We start from the raw sequence: 22,959 nt of genomic DNA on the forward strand, positions 1-22,959 counted from the left end.
GAACCATTGTTAACTATTGAAAGCGGTAGACTCAAGCATTAATTCTGCCACTGGCTGGTATTGCATCAGATGGTAAAAGCTTGTGAAGATAAAAGCTCATAAACTCTGAAATACTGTACATCAGTGCTAAATACATTAATTGGCAATACATTAATAATGTCAATATTAGATTATATATGACAGAAGACCCTTATTCTCCTATTGGTTTGCCACAATCTTTTGATAACTTAAGTATGTCATTGGACCTGCTGTTTGTCCCAGGAAAACCCTTCCTTTTTGGCTATAGTTTCTGTCCCCTTAGAATTTGAAGGTTGGGATTCTGTATATAGTTTAGTCCCTGAGGTGAGATACCATATAATACATTTCACACAACCTTTTCTCAAAAACCAGTTTGTACAGTGTAGTGATGATGCTCACCTGCTCCTTTTTAAATCATTCTTATCATCGATACGAATTCAGCCATTTGAAATATGATTTTTCTTCAGGCCAAATGGTATTGCACTGTGCCCTCCCCACAACACACACACACACACACACACGTGCATAGTATCTAAGGCAGGCCAATTTACTTTGTCACCTAAGACCAACAAGTACCTCTACCCAGGAGTAAAAATACAATAGCAATGCTAGAGCTATTTCTTTGATATTAATCCCAATGAATTCAATGGGACTTGCCTGAATAAACACGAACAGGATAGGATTGCAATGGAAACAACTAACAATTCACTGCCCTTTAATCACACCCAAAAGTAGCTGCCTGAGGCAACCGCCTCACTCTGCCTTATGGCAGAGCCATCCATGGGAAGTATTTTTTGTTGTTTTCCCTTAGCGTTCCTGTCCCACCATATTTGAAAATAAGCACTTGAACGCAAAACTGAAAGGATAGGTCCAAAACTATCAAATGTCAAAGAATGAAATTTTAAAAAATGATGACTGCCACCCCCAAAAAATACCTGATAGGTGATACGAGGTGGTAGCTGCAATGTACAGAAAATCCCTGTACTTTCCTGTACAGTAAGAAATGCCATGTCTTATGGTACACGGTTTCATAACTCAAGATGCTTGCCATCCCTGCAGAATGACCAAAAAAGACCTCTAAAATACCATGGTTCTCCTTGAACCCATAAAAGTTTTATGGAAGCATTTGTGGTAAAGAGCACTTGTTCCTTCTACGATGCCTTATATATACAAAAATGACATCTTCATTTATTTCATATATAACCCCCCCCCCATTTTTCCAGTAAACCCAAGATGGTATATTTGATTCCCATCTTCTCTGTTTTCATTCTCAAAACAACCCTGTAGTGTAAGGTAGGCTGAGAGTCAGTGACTGAACCAAAATCACCCAGTGAGCTTCACAGTCAAGTGGAGATCAGAACTTCGACACAAAACCAGTCATCTCTCCTTTGAGGGCATACTGGAGATTGCTTTATCTCATGCAAGTTAACGCCCTGGTCTGTACTCTAAGAACCAAGTATTTTCATATTTGTACTTATTAACATATTTTTTTTCAAAAGGCGGCATTCTATTATACCCAAGATACTGCAGGTTTTAGGATTCAGACAGCCCGATTTTCTATGCCAGAGTGTGGAACTTGTGGCAGTGGTTGCCAGATACTGGTCCAATGCAAGATACATTTTAAAAACTATCTTATGGTGCGAACATGCAAGTTTGTCTCAACTCATCTCTTTTGTGCAAGGACAAATGCTTCTGGGTGACCAGATCGGCATTGTGGCTCCCATGGAGAGCCCCCACAGCTTCGACAGACTCCCTGCTCCAGACTGCAGACCCACATGAGTACAGAGTGCTGAATTGGTGGGCGGAGAGGGCTGGGGCGGTGCATTCCCTCCTCTGACTTACTGCCATTATCCCTTGCTTGATTATCTCAAGAGGGCGACAGGGGGTAAAGTGTTAGGCGAAGGTAAATATCTGGCAGAACTTCCCTCTCTACTTTCAAATGCTGCTCATATCTCCTCAGTCTCCATCTCAGACCCTAACTGGAGGATGTCCTCCAGCTTAGCTGTTCTTACTTTGAAATCCTGCTCCCCTTTTCAAAGGGTTAGAAATCTATTTTCCTTCCTGTCCTTACTCTCCCTTCCCAAGTGGTTGTCCACTTTTATCCCATTTAAATCAATATTATGTTGACATTAACCAATGAGAAATGTTTTTACTAAACAATAAGCTTGTTTGGCAGAAAAATGTATTGATTTATAATTGTTTATAAAGAGTGTTGTCCTTTTCTATTATTTTTCAAGAAAAAAAGATTTATTTTAAGGCAATTTTAGAAATCCCAGACTCTTCATTTAAAATGACAAACACTGAACAAGACAGACCCTTAAATAAAGATAATGATATCCACTTACGAACAGAGGGCCTGGCCCGCTCATAAAAATCAGAGCTCTGTGTGTGTTGCTGCTGCTGTTGTTGCAGCTGCTGCTGTTTTTAACTGAAAGGCCTCTGGGAGTCCTGGCTTTGTGAAGATGAAAATCATGCAGACTGTGCCTATGCGGGAAATGTTCTATTATCATGTATTTGTCAACCAAACATGGCAGATGAGTGGCTATTTTCCAGAATGTGAGCTTGGGATTTTGCATGATAAAAGGGAACATTAAGATAGAAAGTATTTGAAGTGCAACTTAGACATATATTAATTGTATTCATTATCCCAGCCAAAAACTCAGATGTTGATAGAAACATAGAAATGTAGAAACAGAGCGAGTCAGAAAGGGCCTCCCAGCCCATCTAGTCTAACTCCTGGCTCCAGCCTGCTCCACTCATGACATGATCATGGGAAATGAAATATTTTTCTGTCTTAGTTCCTCATTTTTGTAATGAAAATGTTCAGAATAAGGTTATTCTGATGGTGAATCAATGCTAATGATAATAACTGAAACAATATGCTCTATATGAATCAGGTAGCTTGGTGTCATCAAATGGGGCAAAGCACTGAAAGGAACCGACAAAGAATGTATTCCCCTAATGTTTATATCTGAGTACAGACTTGTTCAAATCTGACCTGCCATTTAGTTACTTTAGATGTCATAACATAAGCTCATAAACATTTATTAGTTTCATAGGCCTAATTTGGCTTGATTTTTCCACATTAGAAAGCACTTGCTTCTGAAATTTGTATCAACTGCCCAGTCGGTTCTGGATGCATTATCTGGAAGCACAGTGATCACAGCCTAAAAAGGGTCAAGTATGAGATGAAATGAACCTTTACAAGAGCAAAGAAATTGTGGTCTGTTACTGCAAAAACAATGGGTAAAAGATGCCCAAGATATATTAATATTGTAAGCCTTTCTATCAATTGCAGTGCACTTTTAAAGGGCATGGGTCTGAAGTCTTGTATTTTGAGACCTTTGTTGATATTACTTCATAGTGACTACAACAGTTCTACACACTTATAGTCCACTAAGTAAGGGATGGGGTTCAAATGGGCCTTCATATGTTGTTAGACTGCAACTCACTTTGCCTGAACTGGATAAGGCAAATACAAACACAGAAGCATTGCAAGTCAGAAGGGGCCTCCCAGGCTATTTAGTCTGATCCCCAGCTCCAGCAGGCTCTGCTCATATAATGTCCAAATGTGGGTGTCAATCTTTCCTTGAATGCCCTCAGTGGTGGGGCCTCCAAAACCTCCTGTGGAAGCCCATTCCATATCCTAGGGGTCCTAACCACAGGAAGTACTTCCTGGCATCCAACCTAAAATGCATTCCTTAAGCTTTGCTCCACTTCCACTGGATTGCGTCCTTCCCTCCACCACACGGAAGAACAGGTCATGACCCTCTACCTTGTGACACCCCTTCACATACATGTAAGCTGCTATAAGATCCCCTTGGAGTCTCTTCTTCTCCAGCTGCCTCAATCTCATCTCATATGGCATCCCTTCACAACCTGGCTACCTTGTGACCCTGTGCTGAACTGATTCTAACCTTGCTATGTCTCTTTTGTGACATGGAGTCCAGAATTGGACACAGTGCTCCAGCTGTGGATGCAACAGAGCAGCACTTGCACCTCCCTAGATCTGGAAGCCCTGCTTCTGGCTATACATCCAAGGGTGGCATTTGCTCTCTTAAATGCCATGTCACACTGCTGGCTCATGTTTAGCCTGCTGTGGACAAGTACCCAGTGCCTCTGTAATGTCCAGGGCCCTAAGGAGCTCCTCAGCTTCTAGGGGAATGACACTAATCTGTGCCCCCATAAGCCCAACCTCTCCGGATCCCCCAGGCACATCTTCCCCAGCCTGCTTTGGGAGTTGCAGTCCACCAATATCTGTTTGTTTTTTAACAATACGCTAAACATCTTCCGGGTTTATTTGCATGTTCAAAATGTCTCTGTTGCAGTCCACCAAAATCTGGAGGGTTGCACAAATGTAGTCCACAACTATACATGGCAGCCTGCCATAGGTGACTGCATTTTTGCTCCCAGCCTGGAGCTGCCAAACAAGGGTATTGTCAAGCACATGCATAGCTTAAGGGATCACAGAGTAGCTACAGGTCATTGCTATGTTTGATTCATGGTCTGCCCAGATGAATTTGAAGTAACCTTGTGTGAATATTTGTTTTGGATCAATGGATGTCACAGCCACCACACAGAAGCCAATATGCATATATCTGAATGTGTGTAGAGTTCCTACATTTGAGCCATGCTCTAGAAAAATAGCAGGAAACCTTCTGGGCAAAGAAATGTAGATTTCAGGGTCAGGTTGAGCGGGCACAATTCAGCTCTTTCCACACAGTCCTGTCTACCCAGACTGAACTCTTGCACATGGTCTTCATAAGTATTGTATAATAAATTCTAAAAAATTACAATGTATTTTGGATATGTGGAGGTGCTTACAGCAAACTCTTCTAGTCCCTGGAAGTTAATGACAGGGCCCTTCTTTCTAGAGGAAGAAGATCAGATGCTGGCCAAATAGGGAGATGCCAGCCCACAGAAGCAGCTCTTCTGGTGAACTGCAGATTCCTGGGTGATAATGTTCAATGTCTATCTAAGGGAAGGGATAAAATGTGCACCGAACCCATTTAATGTAAATTGTCACACAAATAGCAACTTTAACTTGGCCTAGATTCTCTCGGACATTGCTTGGCAAATCAGGTTATATAGACCCGGGGCTACAGTGAACTAGATGCAAATATTCTGAAGTGGTGAAGTCATAATCACATTGTTTTTCTGTTTATGGGGTGGTCACTGAAATCTGCCAGGATGTCACAGGCTTGATCAATACCTGAAAGATTGGCCTTTACTAAATGCTAGCTCACCTGGGTGAGAAGCTCACTCAAACCAGTTTTTGTCTGTCTGTTTTTTACATATTTATCCAAACTGCATTTCCTGGGACTCAGTCTAGAAATGATTCAATTTATGATTGAGATTTCCAAGCTATGCATTCTGTGAAAGAAAAACAATGTGCTTGACAACATACCCACATTTGAAAAATACACAAATACACTACTGACATTAATATGCACACTTTAATCCAGGAGAAGAATGTTTCAATTAAAGCATCCAATCAAAATGTGCACAAAAATATGTACGGAATTTTTCTGTTAAAGTAAATGCATACCCAAATGGAACTGGAGCAGAAGAGACGTAGAGGTGGGAAAAGAAGAAAGAAATGAACTGTTTTATTAGGCACATACACCTTGTAGTATTTATGACAATAGACATGGTACATGTGCCTGACTCCATCTAAAATAACAGATGTTTCTAATGCTTTGGTGACAAATGGATCAATGGTGATTTTCATAGAGAAGGAAGGATGCTGTATGGCCAACGACATCCTCCGAGTGTGACTTAAAGCAGTTACTGGACACTACAAACAAATCCTTACACTTCCTGTTCTTGTTTTTCCTTTGCAGGCCTATACAATTCAGGGACAATATGCTATTCCACACCCAGATGTGAGTTTTATCTTCATTGTTTCTTTCTTATGTCACCTGCATGCAACTGTCAAATACAACTCATATTAATATTAGACATTAATATTAATACAGTTTTCTCAAAGTGCAGTATTGGTAAAAGCCTTTAACCTATTAGTGCTCAACTATATTTCCACTGAGGACTTGGCCTGTTGTCAAATTATTTAAATTATTCTGTGCTACCCCTTTGCTAAACACACACACACACACACTATGCATTTTGTGCCTTAGATAAAAAAGCCTTTACCTCTTCATAAATTGCTGGTAATCAGATGCACCATCCTAATCTATCCATATGTTTATGTATGCTACAGATATACCCAAATCCTTATACATTATGTGCTTTTCTCAGACTTTGTTCACTGAGATGAATTGACAATTTGGTCTGTCATTGTAAGATTTTCTCAGTCTTAATGGAAAAGAAGCTTGAATGCCTGGTGATGCTGAAAACCTTCCTCCCAAATTTCTAGGGAAAAGTATGTTTAAATTAGTGGCCAGTATTACTGAACATATATAGTTATGTCTTTAGCAAAAAAAAAAAAAAAAAACCAGTATTATCTCTGAAAAGAAATATAAGGAACACCTAAATGTAATGTGATGTTACCCAGAAATATCTCATGAGAATAGCAGGTACAATCCACCTTCTGTTAGAAGAAGGGGTTTAGGAGATGTAGTAAATATCTGTCTACATTATCTTACTTTAAGAAGCAAGTGGGAGCTCACATTGACTTAATTAAATAGATTCTGTACAGGGGGAAGGATTCTAGCCTAGCCTTCCTGCTGACATGTTTCTTATGTGTGAGAACCTTTTTGTATGGAGGGGCTACCTGTAGTCTGAAAGTATTCAACTAGGGATGGGGGCTAAAGTCATTTGAATGCAAATTTACCTAATCTACTTTTCTTAAACAAATCCTTTGGTATTTGCACTTCTCTGAATTCTGTGATGGAGTTTTCCAATCACAAAATGCATACAAAATGCGTATATAATGAAAGCAAGCAAATATAAGTGAAGCTAATGAACAAAAATGCAGTATGTAAAGGGAAATTGCTTGAAAGTACACATTTTTGACAAAATTCTTACAAGATATATATTGTAGAAATGTACTCAAAAATGGGTATGAACAGGGCAGAATGAAATTAAGATTTAAAAAGTGAGAGAAATAGGAGTGTTTCCATCTCTAAGTTTACCACTTGATGTGAAAATTAGACTTTTGATGACTTGTATCGGTTTGAGTTGTAACAGGAAGAGGATTGAGGGAACAGCTCTAGAAAAGATATTCATTGCACACAACATGGATGTACACCTGATATAGCACCATCAACTGGCAACAGTATGGAACAAGGAACAATGCCCTATACAAATCAGCGGCATGCATCTCTCACAATTATTATGAGCAGTAACCTTCATCTCATGTTTTAAACCATGTATCTAACCAGAAATGGTTCAGGAAAAAACAATAGAAATTGTATGGATTCAGAAAAACTTTGCAGATAATGAGATGCTAATGGTACACTTCTATGTACGAATGCAAGTGGTAACATTGGCTGCATTAAGAGAAGTACAGCTTCCAGATCACGAGGCACCTGTTCACCTCTGTTCGGCAACTGGTTGGGCCCCATCCTGAGTACTGTGTCAAGTGCTGGGCACCAAACCTCCAGAAAGATGCAGGCAGATTGAAAAGGGTTCAGAGAAGGGCAACAAGGATGATCCATGGACTGGGAACAAAGCCCTGGGAAGACAGTTTGAAAGAGCTGGGGAAGTTGAGCCTTGAGGAGACTGAAGGGAGGTGTGATAGCACTGTTCAAATCCTTGAAAGGCTGTCACACTGAGGAGGGCCATGAAATAATGGGCTCAAGTTGCAGGAAGCCAGATTCTGGCTGGATATCAGGAGAAACAGTCCTGTTAGAGCTGTACTGCAATGGAATCAATGACCTAGGGACGGTATGGGCAGTCCCTCACTAGAGGCATTCAAGACGCAACTGGGCAGCCATCTGAGGGGGAGCCATCTGAGGTTAAGCCATCTGGTTTAACTTGGTGACCTGCACTGAGCAAGAAGTTAGACTCGATGGCCTTACAGTCCACTTCTAACTCTATTCTATGATGCTATGCTTTTTTGTCTAATCTGAAGCCACATCTGAAGCAGGTAAGTAAAATTGCGGCCTCTTTTGATTAAAACATCAGCTTAGAAAAGAGGCAGCTAGGAAAAAATAGTACAATATACGCAACTATGAAAAGATGCTTGAGCAAGACATATGAAGAAACTATAAATGCAAGAATAAATAAGATATATGCTAGAGTTTATACACATATAAACTTTCACTTCCAAACTCACTTTGGAGGTGAGACATTTCCATTCAGGATCCAAGATGGGCCCCTGCTTCAGTCTCTGAAGCTTTGGCTGCCTCCTTATCAGCAAATGGCCAGCACTTTTTTCCAGCATTAGGTGACATTTGCAGTCAAACTCACTCCTTCTTGCGGGATAAAGGCTGCCAAATCACAGACCAACAGGTGCGAGGGACTTTGTGGAAGGGCAGCATTTAAAAGGGGTGTGTGTGTGTGTTGGGGGGCAGTTCAAAACAGACATTTGCTTTATCACCATTCATGTCAGCATGGTGTACACGGTAGAAATGCTTCTAAGTACATTTTTCTTCAAGATTTTAGAAAAATAGATGCAAGAGTTGGAAAGTTATGTTGAAGGGAAAACAGTTTGAAACTGTTGTTGTCTTCTGCTCAGTTGCCAGAAAGTGATAGAGGGTGCAATCTTATGCACATTTAAACAGAAAAACTTTGTTCTGTCTAAACATCTTTGATGGAGTGGCTGTATCACACTTTATAAAGAAATTATCTGGCAGTGTATTTGGTAGTACACTGTATAATATACTGCAAGGGACTGGATGTTTTTAAAAGGGCTGATCGTTCTCTTTTGCAGGCTATTTGCTGGTGGTCTTTTCTAAGTTTTAGAAAATTCTAAATACATACACACTGTTTGAGTAGGGCTTGGTGCAGCTATAAAACTCTACCTGCTTGTAAAACCCGTAGCACACCATTGCATCCTAAACTTTAAAGCAGAGAATGTGTCTGGGAGATGAATATCCTTTTCAGTTTTCCAAGGATTAGAGAAAGCTGTCTCATCAGTCTGTGTTTACCTTAAATGCCCTCAGCAGCCTTCCCTCTATATTCTTTCAGGCAGGGGAGTGAAAGGAGACCAGCTGCTAAGCATTACATTATGTAGCAGAGGCTGGTTGGAGCTTTGTAATATGCTGCTGGCAGGCAGGCACCTCCTTTAACAAGATGGTGGTTCCAAGCCTTCCCTGTCTCTGTAAATAGACTTCATAGACTACAGCAAAGCCTTTGACAGTGTGGATCACAAGAAGCTATGGATGGGCCTGAAAGAAATGGGTGTGCCTCAGCACTTGGTTGACCTGATGAGGACCCTCCATCACAGACAAGAAGCTTCTGTGAGAACAGAATAGCTTCTCATAGGCAGAGGTGTCAGACAAGACTACACTTCATCTCCCTCTTTGTTCACTCTGTATGCATGCAGAATGTCATAAGGAAAGCTGGATTAGGATCACAAGAAGGCATGACATTCAGTGGAACATAAATCAGTAATTTAAGAGATGCAAATGATACCATACAGAAAGCAGCAATGACTTGAAATAACTCCCGATAAAAGTGAAAAAGAAAGCACGAAATCAGAACTGAAGCTGAATATTAAGAAAATAAAAATCAAGTCCACAAATAATTACAGAATTGTGCTGTTAATAATGAAGAAATCAATTTTGTGAATAATTTCACTTACCTTGGCTCAGTCATCTATTCAGAGGGAGACTGAAGCCAAGATATTCGAAGAAGGTGGAGACCTGGAAAGGCAGCAATGAAGGAAGAGCATTGGAAAGATCATCAAGTAGAAGGGCATTTTGGTGGAGACCTAGCTCAAGATCATCCAAACTATTGTATTCCCAATCACAATGTATGCATGTGAAAGCTGGACAATGAAGAAAGCCAATAGGAAGAAAATTGATGATTGAAAACATGTTGCTGGAGGAGAGCTTTGTGAATACCTTGGACCAACAGAAAGATAACTGAGTGAGTCCTAGATCAAATCAATCCAGAGCTTTCCCTAGAAGCAAAAATGACAAAATGGAGGTCAACATACCTTGGACACATCATGAGAAGCCAAGACCCATTGAAGAAGACAAGACAAAAGGGAAGACCAAATATGAGATGGACTGACTCCATAAGGAAAGCCACAGCCTCAGATTGGGAGACCTGAATGGGGCTGTCATAGAGAGGACATTTTGAAGGACTTCCGTTCATAAAAGTCAGAGATAACTTAACAACATTTTGCCATAAGTTGGAGATAACTTGACAACACATAACAACAACAACAACTGCTGGAACTTCATATTACCACATATGCAACAGATTCCCAAAAGGTTCCCTTTCCATCCTGCCTCAGTTCCTTATTTATATATTTATTTAGTAGTCAGTTAGTATGAAAATGGCACACATCACACAGGATTCTCCAGGAAGGAATGCTGCAAAGTTTCAGAAGGATAAGTACAGAGGCTGGGAATTGCTCATGAAATCATAGAATAGTAGAGCTGGAAGGGGCCAGAAGGCCATCAGGTCCAATCTGCTGCTCAGTGCAGGAATCCAAGTTATACCATCCCTCTTGATGATCATTGAAGTTTAAGTTATAAGGAAGCCTGGTGGGGTTGGAGGGATAACTATCTCCTGGTCTCATCCTCCCCCAAATCACAGGGATTGGAGAGCCCCTCATAAAACATGGCTTATGATTAGAAGGTGGAGCTGCCAGTCATTCAATCCACTCCCTTCCACAAGCCACCAGAATTTAGACGAACCAAAGCAAGCAACACGGTGTTTTTGTGGTTTTGGTTTTGGAGAGAGAATGCCTACTTTCCCAAGTTATATTGCAAATTTAGTTCTGGTAATACCCAGTTTGCTTTGTAAAGTGCAAGAAGTAGACTGAAGGGCCACGATTTGCCTCAGGCCTGCTCTTCCTGCCTCCTGCTCTTAATATCTTCTTTCGGGCAGAAGGGGGCATTCAGCTGGTTGATGCTGGAAGGAGAGCGGTGCCGCCCCCACATGAGCAGGAGTTGGGGGTCCTGCGTCTCCGTGCCAGAGGGAAGCTCCCTTTGCTCACCAGTGAGAGGGGCTGGTGCCTGGGCAGCTCCTTGCCCCTTTTGCCGTGCATGAGCCCTGCTTGTGGCTGCTTGACAGCCATGGTGAGTGGAACCTGGCTTGCAATCATGGCTGACAAAGTGAGGTTCCCCATTTCTCCCCGTGGTGCCTCCTGGGATACTGCCTGGAGGACTGAGAGGGAAGAAAATGCCTGAAGGGAAGAAAATGAGGAGAAGAATTACCACAATAATCCTGATTGTCATTCAGGGCTGGGCGTAGGCTTAGGGTTCTTTTGCATATCCATGCCAAAAAAACACAAAAACAAAAACTCCATGCATGGTGGATGCCATGCAAGGTTGTTTGTCAAGGCAAGTGAACTCATCCAGTAAAGTCCAGCAGTCAGTGGCAGCACGATGTTCTGTGCACTTTTACTTAGATGTAAGTAGTAGTAGAACAGGGACTTGGGATTCCTCCTCTACTTCTCTGGTGCATCTGTCTTCACATGCAAGTGCGGTAATGTCTGGGCTGCTAATGACCAAAAAACCCCTTTCCGAGCTACCCCCCCTTGATGCAGATTTCTGAGGCAAAGAACTCACTGTGGCTGCTGGGAAAGCCAGGCCTGTGTGCCTTTTTAATTTCCCCAATGGAGCGAATTCAGAAAAAGAGGTTGGGGCTGAAACACCCAGTTATAGGTTGGGAACAACCGTCTACAATTGCATCCTGATCTGAATCACCAGGAGTGATTTTATCTCCAGTACTAGATAGTTTGTGGTTTTTAACAATATAATCACTGGATCCACAAAGTATTATTGTGACTTTCCCAAAATATAATCAAAACATTTCTCTTCCATCGCACGTAAGGATAACTACTGCGATGCCACAGCTTTGCTCAAGTGTTTGTATCCTATCCAACATAATGCATGGGGAGATTTGCTGTGCAGCAGGATTAGAAGGAACTAGTCTTCATTTTCACCCCTAATCACCTCTTCATCTTCAAGCAGGACTATAAAAATGGAGCAGTTTTCCCACTGCTGTAACAAAAAATAGTTAAATTCATTAAGTCAAAGGGCACTTCTTAATAATGTCTTGGTATAACAGTGGGAAAGCCTTTGTATACTTAAGTTGTTCAAGTTGTTGAAAAGGCAGAAGGAAAGGAAACGTCTACTGGAATACCTTGTAATGAATGCATAGAGCTGGGTGATGTATAACCACATCATAAATGCCAAGGGTATGGGAGGATGCCATATGTACACAAATGATGCCATGGGCATGATCCAACAGGTGTCTGTAACACTTGAACAACTACATTTGTTCACTTGAACAATGCTTAGGAGATCATTTATTTATAGCCTGCCTTTTTTCCTGTAGGGTCTCCATAATCCATCTCCTCTCCATTGGATCCTCACAACACTGTGAGGGACATTAGGCTAAGAGACAGCAAGCTTCGTGGATGAATAGGGACAGTCCAGCACTACAATCACTATGCTGCACTGACTCTCAGAATCACGGTTTTCTAGAGACAGAATACTGCAGTTGGAATGCTGGAAAAATGAGATATCCCTTCAAGAAAAACAGCCTTCAGAATGCAACTGTGTATTTACTACACTATTTAAAAATACTGGAAGTCCTTTAGTGTGTGAGATACTTAAGTAGGTGAGGAGTTTTTATATTTAGCTAACACAAACTGGGACACAAATACCTCTCATTGACTTCATTGATAATTATATAAATTATCTCATTGATAATTATATAAATATCTTGCTCGACATTATTTTTCTGAAATAATGAAATTTCTCAACATTATATTTCTCCATCACTTTTGGATGGAACAGTCATCCAGCATTTAAATTCATTGCTCCATTCAACATCAAACAAGCAGACTTCTCCTCCAGGAGTCTGCCTTTTCTCATGCTGCTCAAAGGAAAGGGCTACAACTAGCGAGGATTGGGGCTCAACTTTGCTATTTGAAAATGTGGGTTTTTCTCTTCACTAACTTTGATTCACAATATACTGAACCAATCAGATAGTGCTGTTGTGACCACATGGCCAGTGGGGAAGCTGAAACAGCAGTCCTTTTGCCATCTTGGCTCCTTCATTGCCTTAGCACTCCCCAAGAGCATCATCTGATCTGGAAATAAGTTGAACTGAATGGAACTTAACTTCCATTGAACTAAGAAGGCTGTAGAGCCTGGCCCACCCTCTTAGGTGGCCCAGCAACTAGTCCAGATGCCCAGTTTTCTAATGAAAAGTACAAATCTGTTGACCCTATAAAACTCAAGATATAACCACATTTTGAATATATTGATTGAAAATGTTTCCACGTTCAATATGTCAGTCATTACATCTCTAGGAATGGTTAAGACACAGAAGGTGAAAATGATAAAAAATAATTACAGCAGAGCCACCTACAATAAGCAAACAGGGCTTCTAAAAATGTGAAATGAAGGGGTGTCACCACAATACATTGTGGAATGCAAATAACGTCATGGCTGACCAACAGGAAAAACGGGCAGTTGCATCCCTAGCTCACAGGGCTGCCTCGAACCTACCAAAACATTTAATGCTGTGGGCACAAAGGAAAATCCAGTCTTGGGGGTGTTGCTCCTTGCAGTGAGTAGCATAAACCGGTGAAGAGAAAAGTGGGTTGCTGTGCTCATGCAAACTGCTGTCAGAAAGCAGAGCTTGTGAGAGTGCAGTTGCACTGAATCAGGTGCTATGTCCTCCAGGCAGGTGTGTTCATACAGATAGAATCTTTGCGCACCTGACTCCAGGGGCCTCTGTGTGGAGGGCTCCTGGCCCTACCAGGGAGGAGACGCTGTGCAACTATTCTTTTCTTTTCATTCTTAATGGACTATCTGTGGGGGAAGAAAAGGTGGAAAAAGGTGATCACACACTGATGACAAGAATGCCTGTACCACTCATTAGATGCTGTGCATGAGGCAGGCACAAAGCTTCAGTAAGACCCTTCTTTGGAAGCCCCTTGTAGTCCAGAGGCAACTAGATTTATCCTGTCACGGATTTGTATGAGTTTCAAGTAGTCCCCAAGGAAACCCAAGCTCAGACACTTCTTTTGACATTTCCTGAGAACTGGATTTCAAAGACATGGATGTTAAAATTAGATGATCCGTTGGAAGCAGTCTTTGCATTGACTTCACTGTCTGTTTGCCACAGCTATGTTGCTTTGTCCACATTTCCGGTAATCTAGTTTTGGCTAGATTTTTTTTAAAACTTTAATGTTGTGGATTTACTAAAAAAGGAGATGATCCCATTTTGTTCCAATTTTATTTCTGTTGCACTAAATAAAAACTTTATCTGCGGTTAAAACAGTTTATAGTCCAATAAACTATTCTGTTCAATTTCTGAGAAATTGAATGAGAATTTCTGAGCGCTTGATTACATCTGGCATCTAACAATGCTGACAATACAAAACAAAAAAGTCCAGATCTAGAAATTATGGTCGTGTTTCATAAAACTGATTGTATCACTCCTGAAAAGGATGAAGTATTTCAAATAAAACTATTTCCATAACTTTAAAATGGTACCAATGTGTGCTTTGGATGCTTTGGTACCAAACAAGGTAGTTTTCATTTTAGGAAAGCATTATGGTTCAATTCCTATTGCTTATTTTAGCATATTTTCATACAGACCTCTTCATTCATCTCCATCACCATCATCATCATCATCATCATCATCACCATCATCATCTCATGTCTATACCGTCCCACAGCCAAAGCACATGATCTGCTGCTTTTATTACCAGAATATGCTTGTGCTGTACACTGTAGGACAATCCTGAATGGAGCAAAGGAGCGGAGATGGACAAGAAATCACACTGTGAGACATAATCAGAAACCAGGCCAAGTGAAGCGGAAAATGGTTCATTACTTTGGTTTGTGTGGGAACTGTTCTGCATGTGACCAGAAGATAGATTACTTTTACTTCATCCTTAAGGATACATTTTATTACACTGAAGATTACATGGATAGGAGTGTATGTCATACTTTTAGAGAGTAATATTAATGAAGTGTTTCACTTGAAAGGTAAACTGTATTTTAAAACCAGAATGGGATAATGTGCACACCATTTGCTTCTGTTCTTTTGCTTACCAACTCTGATAACTGACTGAAAGCTCCGCTTTGCAAGCTGCTCTTTCCCTTCCCACCTTTCTTCTTCAGCCTCCCAGGTGTTCTGCCTCCAATGCTTCACCCTGACTATTGCCAAACCAATGTCAGACTTCCCTGCACCCTTTCCCTCAAATATGCTGCAGGAGCAAGACTATTTCATTGCCCCATGCCCCACTCAAATGTTCAGTTTCCCAGCATTATCCTTTAGGGTACTGACCTGATTGTCTTGATGGGGTATTCCTATGGCTTCTGCACCACATAAGGAGTAATATGACCCCCAGGCAGCATAATTTTGAAAGCAGACCTGCTTTACCATGCTTTTGTATTTGAATAAGCACAGAGATACAGCACAAAATGTATACCAAATATGTTCCTCTTTATGGGATCTTTGTGAAGTGGCCATTATAAGTATCCAAGCAAAACAAGCAATGAGCAGGGTCTGAAATGCAAACCTATTTTGGCTAAAGTACATACTGGATTTCTCAAGTGGCCTATAGAATGATGAAACCCACACTATTGACATATCTTCACAACACCCATTCCTAGTTCCAGGAGCTTACTTAACTCCATAAGCTGAGGGACAGTGTGGAGTAGTGGTTAAGAGCACAGGAGTGGGATTCAGAGTCCTGGGTTCTAGTTCCTGCTCAGCCATGGAGCCAACTGGGTGAGATTCTCAGCCAACCTACCTCGCAGTGTTGCTGTTATGGGGATAAGAGTGAAAGCAGCAAGAGGAAAATGATGTAAGCCATCTTGAGTTCCTTGAAAGGAAAAAAAGTTGGAATATAATGAATGAATGAATAAACAAATAAATTAGAATCCAGGTTGCAGGTGGAAGGGTCACATGCACGTACTCCCATCCTAGCCCAAATATTTCTCAGTTCAGCTCCAGGAGATAAAGGGATGGCTCCATCTATGTAGGATTTCTTCAGTTATTTTGGCTAAAGAGAGAGGAACACCAAAATAAGGCTCCTGTATTTCAGACCCTGATCGAGCACAACTGCCTCAGATTTGGGCATTATGGTATTTACCCAGGCCAAGTCCTTCTGTTTAAGCTGTGTTTGCCATATTTCCACATGGCTTCCTTTTTTTTTAATTATAATTTTGTTCTTCGTTTTTGGTGTGACTTGTATTCTATAACAATAACCTTCTTAGTTCTAATGTCCCTCCTACCCCTCAGCAGTTGACCAAGCTCCACCAGTTGGCTATGCAGCAAACCCCCTTTACTCCCCTTGGACAGACCACCCCCGCTTTCCCTGGTACGTACCCAAACTCCCTTTACAGATTTCCTTCTCTTCTTACCTATGCAGTTTCTCAGTCTTTCAAAGCTTCGTTTGTTTAACAAAGAGAATAGGCTATGTAAACAAATTTGCACCTATCAAAGACAAGTTAAAGGCAGGAGCTAGAGTGATCTTTATCTCGACTGTAATGTGAACAGGATGGACCATGTGCCTGGAAGTCACATGTTCGTATCGTTTCCTGCAAGGCACCCATGTGTCTCGACAACGCTTGTTTACATGGGGCATGTGCAGAGTAAGTCACATGAGGGGATATGAATTCCTCACAGTTATGGTTTGTCTGTGATGTTTCATGTATTCAAAGATATGGGCACATCAGTAATGAATATTTAGAAGGTGAAGCTCATACTTTCATCTGCAATGCTGTGTACAAGCCATTGTTCTAGTGGATGAGCCCTCTCTTTGAAGCATGAAACAAGACAGTAAGGACTTCTAAAAGAAACTTAATATGAACAATTGTTAGTGAAACATTAAGTAAAATGAACAAGAAAAACCTAAGATGGCAGATGCTATAATTTGTATAATGTGTATGCTACTGTATATATGTATGTGCATATATGTATATGTATATGTGTGTATATATGTATGTATGTATATATATATGTGTATATATATATGCATCTTCATTTCATTAGGATGATCACAAATGTGTGTTCTGCCATTTTGTTCATCATATTTTGAGCTTCCTAGATGAAGTGACATTGCTTATCTCCTTGAAGGCAAAAAACATTAAATCTGTTTCTTCTTTGCTCTTCAGGAGAAAAGCTGCCCTTACATTCCTCCGAAGAAGCTCAAAATCTGATGGGCCAATCATCAGGTAAAAACAAAAGGCATTTAGGGGAATACCTAGGATATTTTGCACTGATAAATATTTCTTAAGTTGGATCTTGATACTCTTGTAGCCACATGCAAACTGCCTCCTGAGACAGTTTGTTTCTCAGTGGGAAAAAGACAATGCAGGTAGCCACTGAAATGACTAGAACTCCTGTCAAAGCCCTGGTCGCTCTTTAGAAGATAGATATGACGGGGAAGTTGACACAATCACACCTGTCAACACTCTCTCCCTTCTGGCAGGGCTTGTGAAGCCCCATGATATACCTCTGAGCCGTGAGCAATGAGGCAGGCTGGGAGAAGGCTGCAGTGCAGGTGGAGGAAGACCTGTGCTGAATCCAGTCGAGCACAAGAGCTCGTTGTTGAATCTATTTTGTGGCAGTGAAGGTGGTGAAGGAGACATTCTTCTCTGCCAGCATTGCATCCACGCAGTGTTGTCCAGTGGAGCTATTCCAGGTGGTTTGTGACCTGTTGCAATCTGGGCCCAAAGTAGATGCTGTTGAACTCTTGGTTGCCCCCTGTGATAAATCTGAACGACACTTTCAGGGTAAAATCGTTTAGATCCACCAGGTATAGGACCTCACCACTGATGTTAGTCCTGTAAGGGAGGCATCTAGTGTACTATCTTATCCAGTCTTGTTGGATGAGATTCAATTATTGCGGCCTAAGGATAAGAACAGTATGCTTGGATAGGCTGGCCAGGTTGGAAGTAGGAGGCACTGCTTTGCAGTGGCTCCATTCCTGCTTGGCCAACCAATTCCAGAAGGTGGTGCTGGGGGACTGTGGCTCTGTGCCATGGCAATTACAGTGGTACCTCGGCTCATGAACGCCTTAGTTCACAACCAAATCAGGTCACAAACAGAAATTTTGGAAAAATTTTGCCTCAGGTCGCGAACTCCGCATTGGGTGACAACCATGATCGCAGCCATGTTCCTGCATGAACACAATTGCGATCGCAGCCATTTTTCCCGCATGAACAATCCAAAACGTAACCTTCTCCCTACCCACCACGAGGGGAAGCCATGAGGGCACACTTGTCTCTGTCGAGGCCTTCCTGGGTCCTCGCAGCTGCCCCACTTCCAACTTGGAGGAAGGTCTTCTCGCAGGCTCCAGAAGGGGGAGCAAGAGCGGGAGGCTGGAGAGGTGGGCATGGGACAACTCCCCCGGCCAGGAGAGGGCCACGAGGAGGGAGGTAAGGGCTGCTTTCTGCGGGCCGATGCGAGGGACGGGGACACAGCTGGCAGAGCAGAACGCCTCCCACATCTCTCTGTTGTGTCTGCCCCCAGGCTCGGCAAGGTGGCCACGGTTTGGCCCACAGCTTGGGCACGTGGCTCATACTGCATTTTTATGGTAAAAAATCCCCAAACATATTTATTTATTTAAAAATTGTATATGCCATCCTTTATGTATAACATAAAGTTATGGTAAAGAACAGATTAACCTTATTTACATTGAACCTTATGGGAATTTGACTTGGCTTGCGACCAATTCGGGTTGTGACGAGAATCGTGGAATGGATTAAGTTCATGAGGCAAGGTACCACTATATGCCATGGAGTTTCGCAGGATTCCACCTTATCTCCCATGCTGTTTAACATCTATATGAACAGCTGGGAGAGGTCATTTGGAGGTTTGGGCTGAGGTGTCACCAGTACACTGATGACACTCAGCTGTACCTCTCATTTTCATTTAATCCAGGTAAGGTGGTGGCAGTTCTAAACCAGTGTCTGGGCAATGTAAAGAACTGGATGAGGGGCAATAAACTTGAAGCTTAATCCAGATAAGATGGAAGGTTTGCTGGTGGGTGGGCCATCTGTTCAGGTGAGTGATATTCGCTTTGTTCTGGACAGGATTGCACTCCCTTGAAGGGACAGAGTATGCAGTTTGGGAGTACTCCTTGACCCAGGGCTATCCCTGAAATTTCAGGGGGCTTCTGTGCGGAGAAGTGCTTTCAACCAGCTGAGGTGGGTCCATCGGCTACATCCTTACCTGAATGGACAGAGCCCAGCAATAGCAACCCACACATTGGTAACCTCCAGTTTGGACTGTTATAACATGATTTACATGGGGTTGCCCTTGAACGTGCTCCAGATACTTCAAATGGTACAAAATAGAGCAGCCAGGCTATTGTGTGGGACTGGCAGATGTGAACATATAGCGCCAGTCCTGTATGACCTCTACTGGCTTCAATTGAAGTTCAGGCCCGATTCAAGGTGCTGACAATGACTTAGAAGGCCTAAATGGTTTAGGCCCTGGATACCTAAAGCAATGTTTACTTCGGTATACTCCTGCCTGGACCTTAAGATCATCAGCAGAGGTCCTTCTGCAAAAGCCTCCCTTGACCTTGGTGAGGAGCACTGTTACTAGGTGAAGAGCCTTTTCAGCGATAGCACCCTGATTGTGGAATGTGCCTCCCAGAAAGGTTCACCAGGTATTAACTCAGTGCCAGGCTAAAACCTTTTTATTTGCACAGTCTTTTAATTGATAGTGTGTGTGTGTGTGTGTGTGTGCGCGCGCGTGCAAACACAAGATCTATTGTATTCTAAATTAAGGAAGAACAGGATTTATATAAAGAAAATTAAATTCCACAAAGAAATTCTTCCCTTATAGAAAATACTTTCTCACATAAGAGGATAAGATTTGGCTCCTTCTGTTGCTTGGTTTCACTCTATCTTTGAAACTGTTGTTCTCCAACTACCAAAATGCAGTATAAGCATCATCTAGGACCCATAGATCCTACAACTAGTTCTGAGAGCCCAAGGGGGCTTCTGGTTTGTGTGTATTGAACAGAAACTGTCTATACTATACAGAGTGGCACTTTGGAAATAGAAAACCATTTTCTAAAGAAGTTTGCAATGCGGCTGGCTACTTAGATAAAAAAAGTAAATTTTGTTCTAGGCAGATTCAGTGCATTTCAACATTTTTGTTAATGATTTGGATAAAGAGATGCAGGGAACACTGATCAAATTTTCAGATGACACAAAACTGACTGGGAGAGCTAATACCCTGGAAGACAGAAACAACGGTCAAAGTGACCCTGATAGTGGGAGCACTGGGCTGAAAGCAACAGAATGCAATTCAATAGGGACAAATGCCAAGCTCCTCACCCAGGAAAAAGAAACCAACTGCATTGTCACAAGACGGGGCATGCTTGGCTTAAGAGTACTGCAAGAGAAAAGGATCTTGGAATTCTTGTAGATCACAAGCTGAATATGAGTCAACACTGTGACGTAGCTGCAAAAAAAGACAAATGCTATTTTAGGCTAGGTCACTTACAAATCACACGAAGTACAAGTTCCTGAGTGGAGGCTCCGCCCTGGTCAGGCCTCAGTTTGAGTACTACAGCCATCTGCAAGGGATGGCTTAACTTGGATTCCTGCATTGAGCAGCATGTTGGACCCAATGGCCTTCTGGCCCCTTCCAACTCTACTATTCTATGATAAAAGACAGTTGTGCAAGAGCGGACAGTGGGGAGCTGCAATCCGAGCCCAGTGGCTGTTTTGCCTGCATTGAAGCAAAATTCAAATGTCAGTCCAATTTGCTTCTGGATATAGAACAAGGGCGGGAGGTAGGTAGGTATGTCAGCCTTTGCTTCAGAATGTCTTGACTTAGTCCTGCAGCTATGGAAAGCCTTCAGTTAAAGGTCTTTATTAGACATTGGTTCAGGGGATTTCTTTCAGCTGTCTGTAATGTAAAATTCTTGTGGATTTCTATGCATAAATTTAAATAAAAGACCAGATAGGAGATAATCAAGGGCAAATAAGAATACCTTTCACCATTAGTGTGAAAGAGGGAATTTTTCAGGGGCAGCCCTTTCAGCCTTGCTCAAACAGTTATATCCGCTCACACACAGAATGATGCAAGTTCCATGCTAGAATCTTTAGCATTGGTGCAGCATTAGCTTTTCTACAACCACTGGCAGTTGAATGAAAATAAGGATATATTGTCCAGCAGTGCTCTTAAAGATCCCATTATAAAGTTTACTTAGAACACAAAGCTGATAAGCAATTTGTATTAGAAGGTCACGATTTTATAAAGAGGAAATGGGGGGAGTCAAAACTACTTGGCTCCCACTGCATGGAACTTTTTGAGGTACAATTAAAGTACTACTCAGGGTAACAGCACACTACCCTGAATAGCAAGAATTTAGATTAAAGCTACAAGAAGGAAACATATAATTAAAGCCTTAATAGTGTTTACCTATTCGGTGGACAGGCTGGCATTGCACCTACGTTTTAAGTCAACCAAAGATCATATAACAGGTTTGAAAAGAAGGATAGGGCAACTCAGAAAATATTAGAATGCAGCAGGGTCGCAAACAATCCAGAATCTCTGCAGAGAGTGGATGGCTCAGTGGCAAGAGGGCCACATGTCCTCTTTTATAAAGAACAGGTGTGTCAGAGGACAGTCCTCAGTTCAGAAGTGTCTTCTGTTTGGGGGATCTCCTGTCCAATGCCGGCTGAATGCTAAATTTGCCTGAAGAAGCACTGCTCATCCAGGCTGCACAGGCAGGCACATGGGTCACCCAGCCATGACAGTGAGAGGGAGTGCATTTCTGTTTGACTTGTAACACTTTTGGCTAACCAGGAGAGGGGAAATGGGGTCACAGGAAAAGAGAAGGGTGGGAAAGGCATGGCTGGTAGATATGCAAGACAGAGCCTTCTTGGTGGTGGTGCCCAGATGCATTGGAGCATCTAGCTTGTACTCTCGAAGCACGCTTTTAAGTGTCATTTTAACATAAGATTGTTGTGATAAGTTTTTCAGGAGAATGATCTTGGTGAATTTGTTATTTATTTTTATTTATTATCACTGCTGCAGTTTATTCTGAGATGTTTGTTGTTTTGCTTGATTATGGCTTTACAAGAGTTTTTAGCTGCATTGAGGGACCTTTTAGGGAAGGAAAATATTGGGCGTACATATTCTAATAACTAATAAATATTCATTGTTCCTCCATATCATGTCCAGTTTGGCCCTAAAGGCAAAATCTGGAAAGCATTTCACTGTCGAGTTGTCAACTTTGTTCCTTACAAGGAATAAATTTGCCTTTAGGGCATGCATGGCAGGCAGAAATTCAACAGTGCCAACTTTCTTAGCATTGTGTTTCCATTGAGAAGATTGGTGCCTACATTGCTTTTCTGCTTGTTTTACATATATTCGAGGTACAAGCACCTTTTGAGAGGAAGGATCGCTATCTTAGAGTGGAAGCATTTTCCAGGTTTGAGACATGCTTAAATTAACTGGAGATGGAAATCAGTGTTTGTCTTATATATTACAAGAAATCCATACATGTGTGCACACGTGCATCACTCAGAATTAGAAGACTAGACTTATCCTGTTCTTACATGAAATTAGAAGAACATCCTTACCCTGCTTACCACATTTGATTCTTATCAAACTCTACCTGGAAAGGTGGGTGCTGTACTGCCAAACAGAGCCAGGCAACTCCTCCACCCCCGACAATCCTGTCTCACTTGCATTGTGACCAGATCAGATGTGATGTTAATTACATTAATGCAGTAAAACTGTGTAGCTATTGTTATATCTAGCGACCACAGGGCATTCTGAAGAGAGGTGGGACAGCAAGTGGTGGGAAATTTAACACAGTCACATGGGTTGCCTCTCTGGTGTTATTTGTATTTT

General features: G+C 41.8%; 1 protein-coding gene across 8 annotated transcripts in view; it reads left to right on the forward strand.

Moving 5' to 3' along the window:
- Positions 1-22,959, forward strand: part of PCBP3 (poly(rC) binding protein 3) — a 62,244-nt gene that overhangs the window by 23,449 nt on the left and 15,836 nt on the right. For 3 of the 8 annotated variants that reach the window (XM_044431967.1, XM_044431970.1, XM_044431974.1), the window contains 3 exons: positions 5,862-5,903; positions 16,375-16,450; positions 17,247-17,306. In XM_044431967.1, coding sequence (XP_044287902.1) covers positions 5,862-5,903; positions 16,375-16,450; positions 17,247-17,306 — 178 coding nt within the window. Of the gene's footprint in view, positions 1-5,861; positions 5,904-16,371; positions 16,451-17,246; positions 17,307-22,959 lie in introns of all 8 variants that reach the window. The other 5 variants (XM_044431966.1, XM_044431969.1, XM_044431968.1 and 2 more) reach the window with 3 other exon arrangements.

This window comes from Varanus komodoensis, unplaced genomic scaffold (assembly GCF_004798865.1).
Source record: "Varanus komodoensis strain SLA01 unplaced genomic scaffold, ASM479886v1 scaffold23, whole genome shotgun sequence".
NCBI lineage: Eukaryota > Metazoa > Chordata > Lepidosauria > Squamata > Varanidae > Varanus > Varanus komodoensis.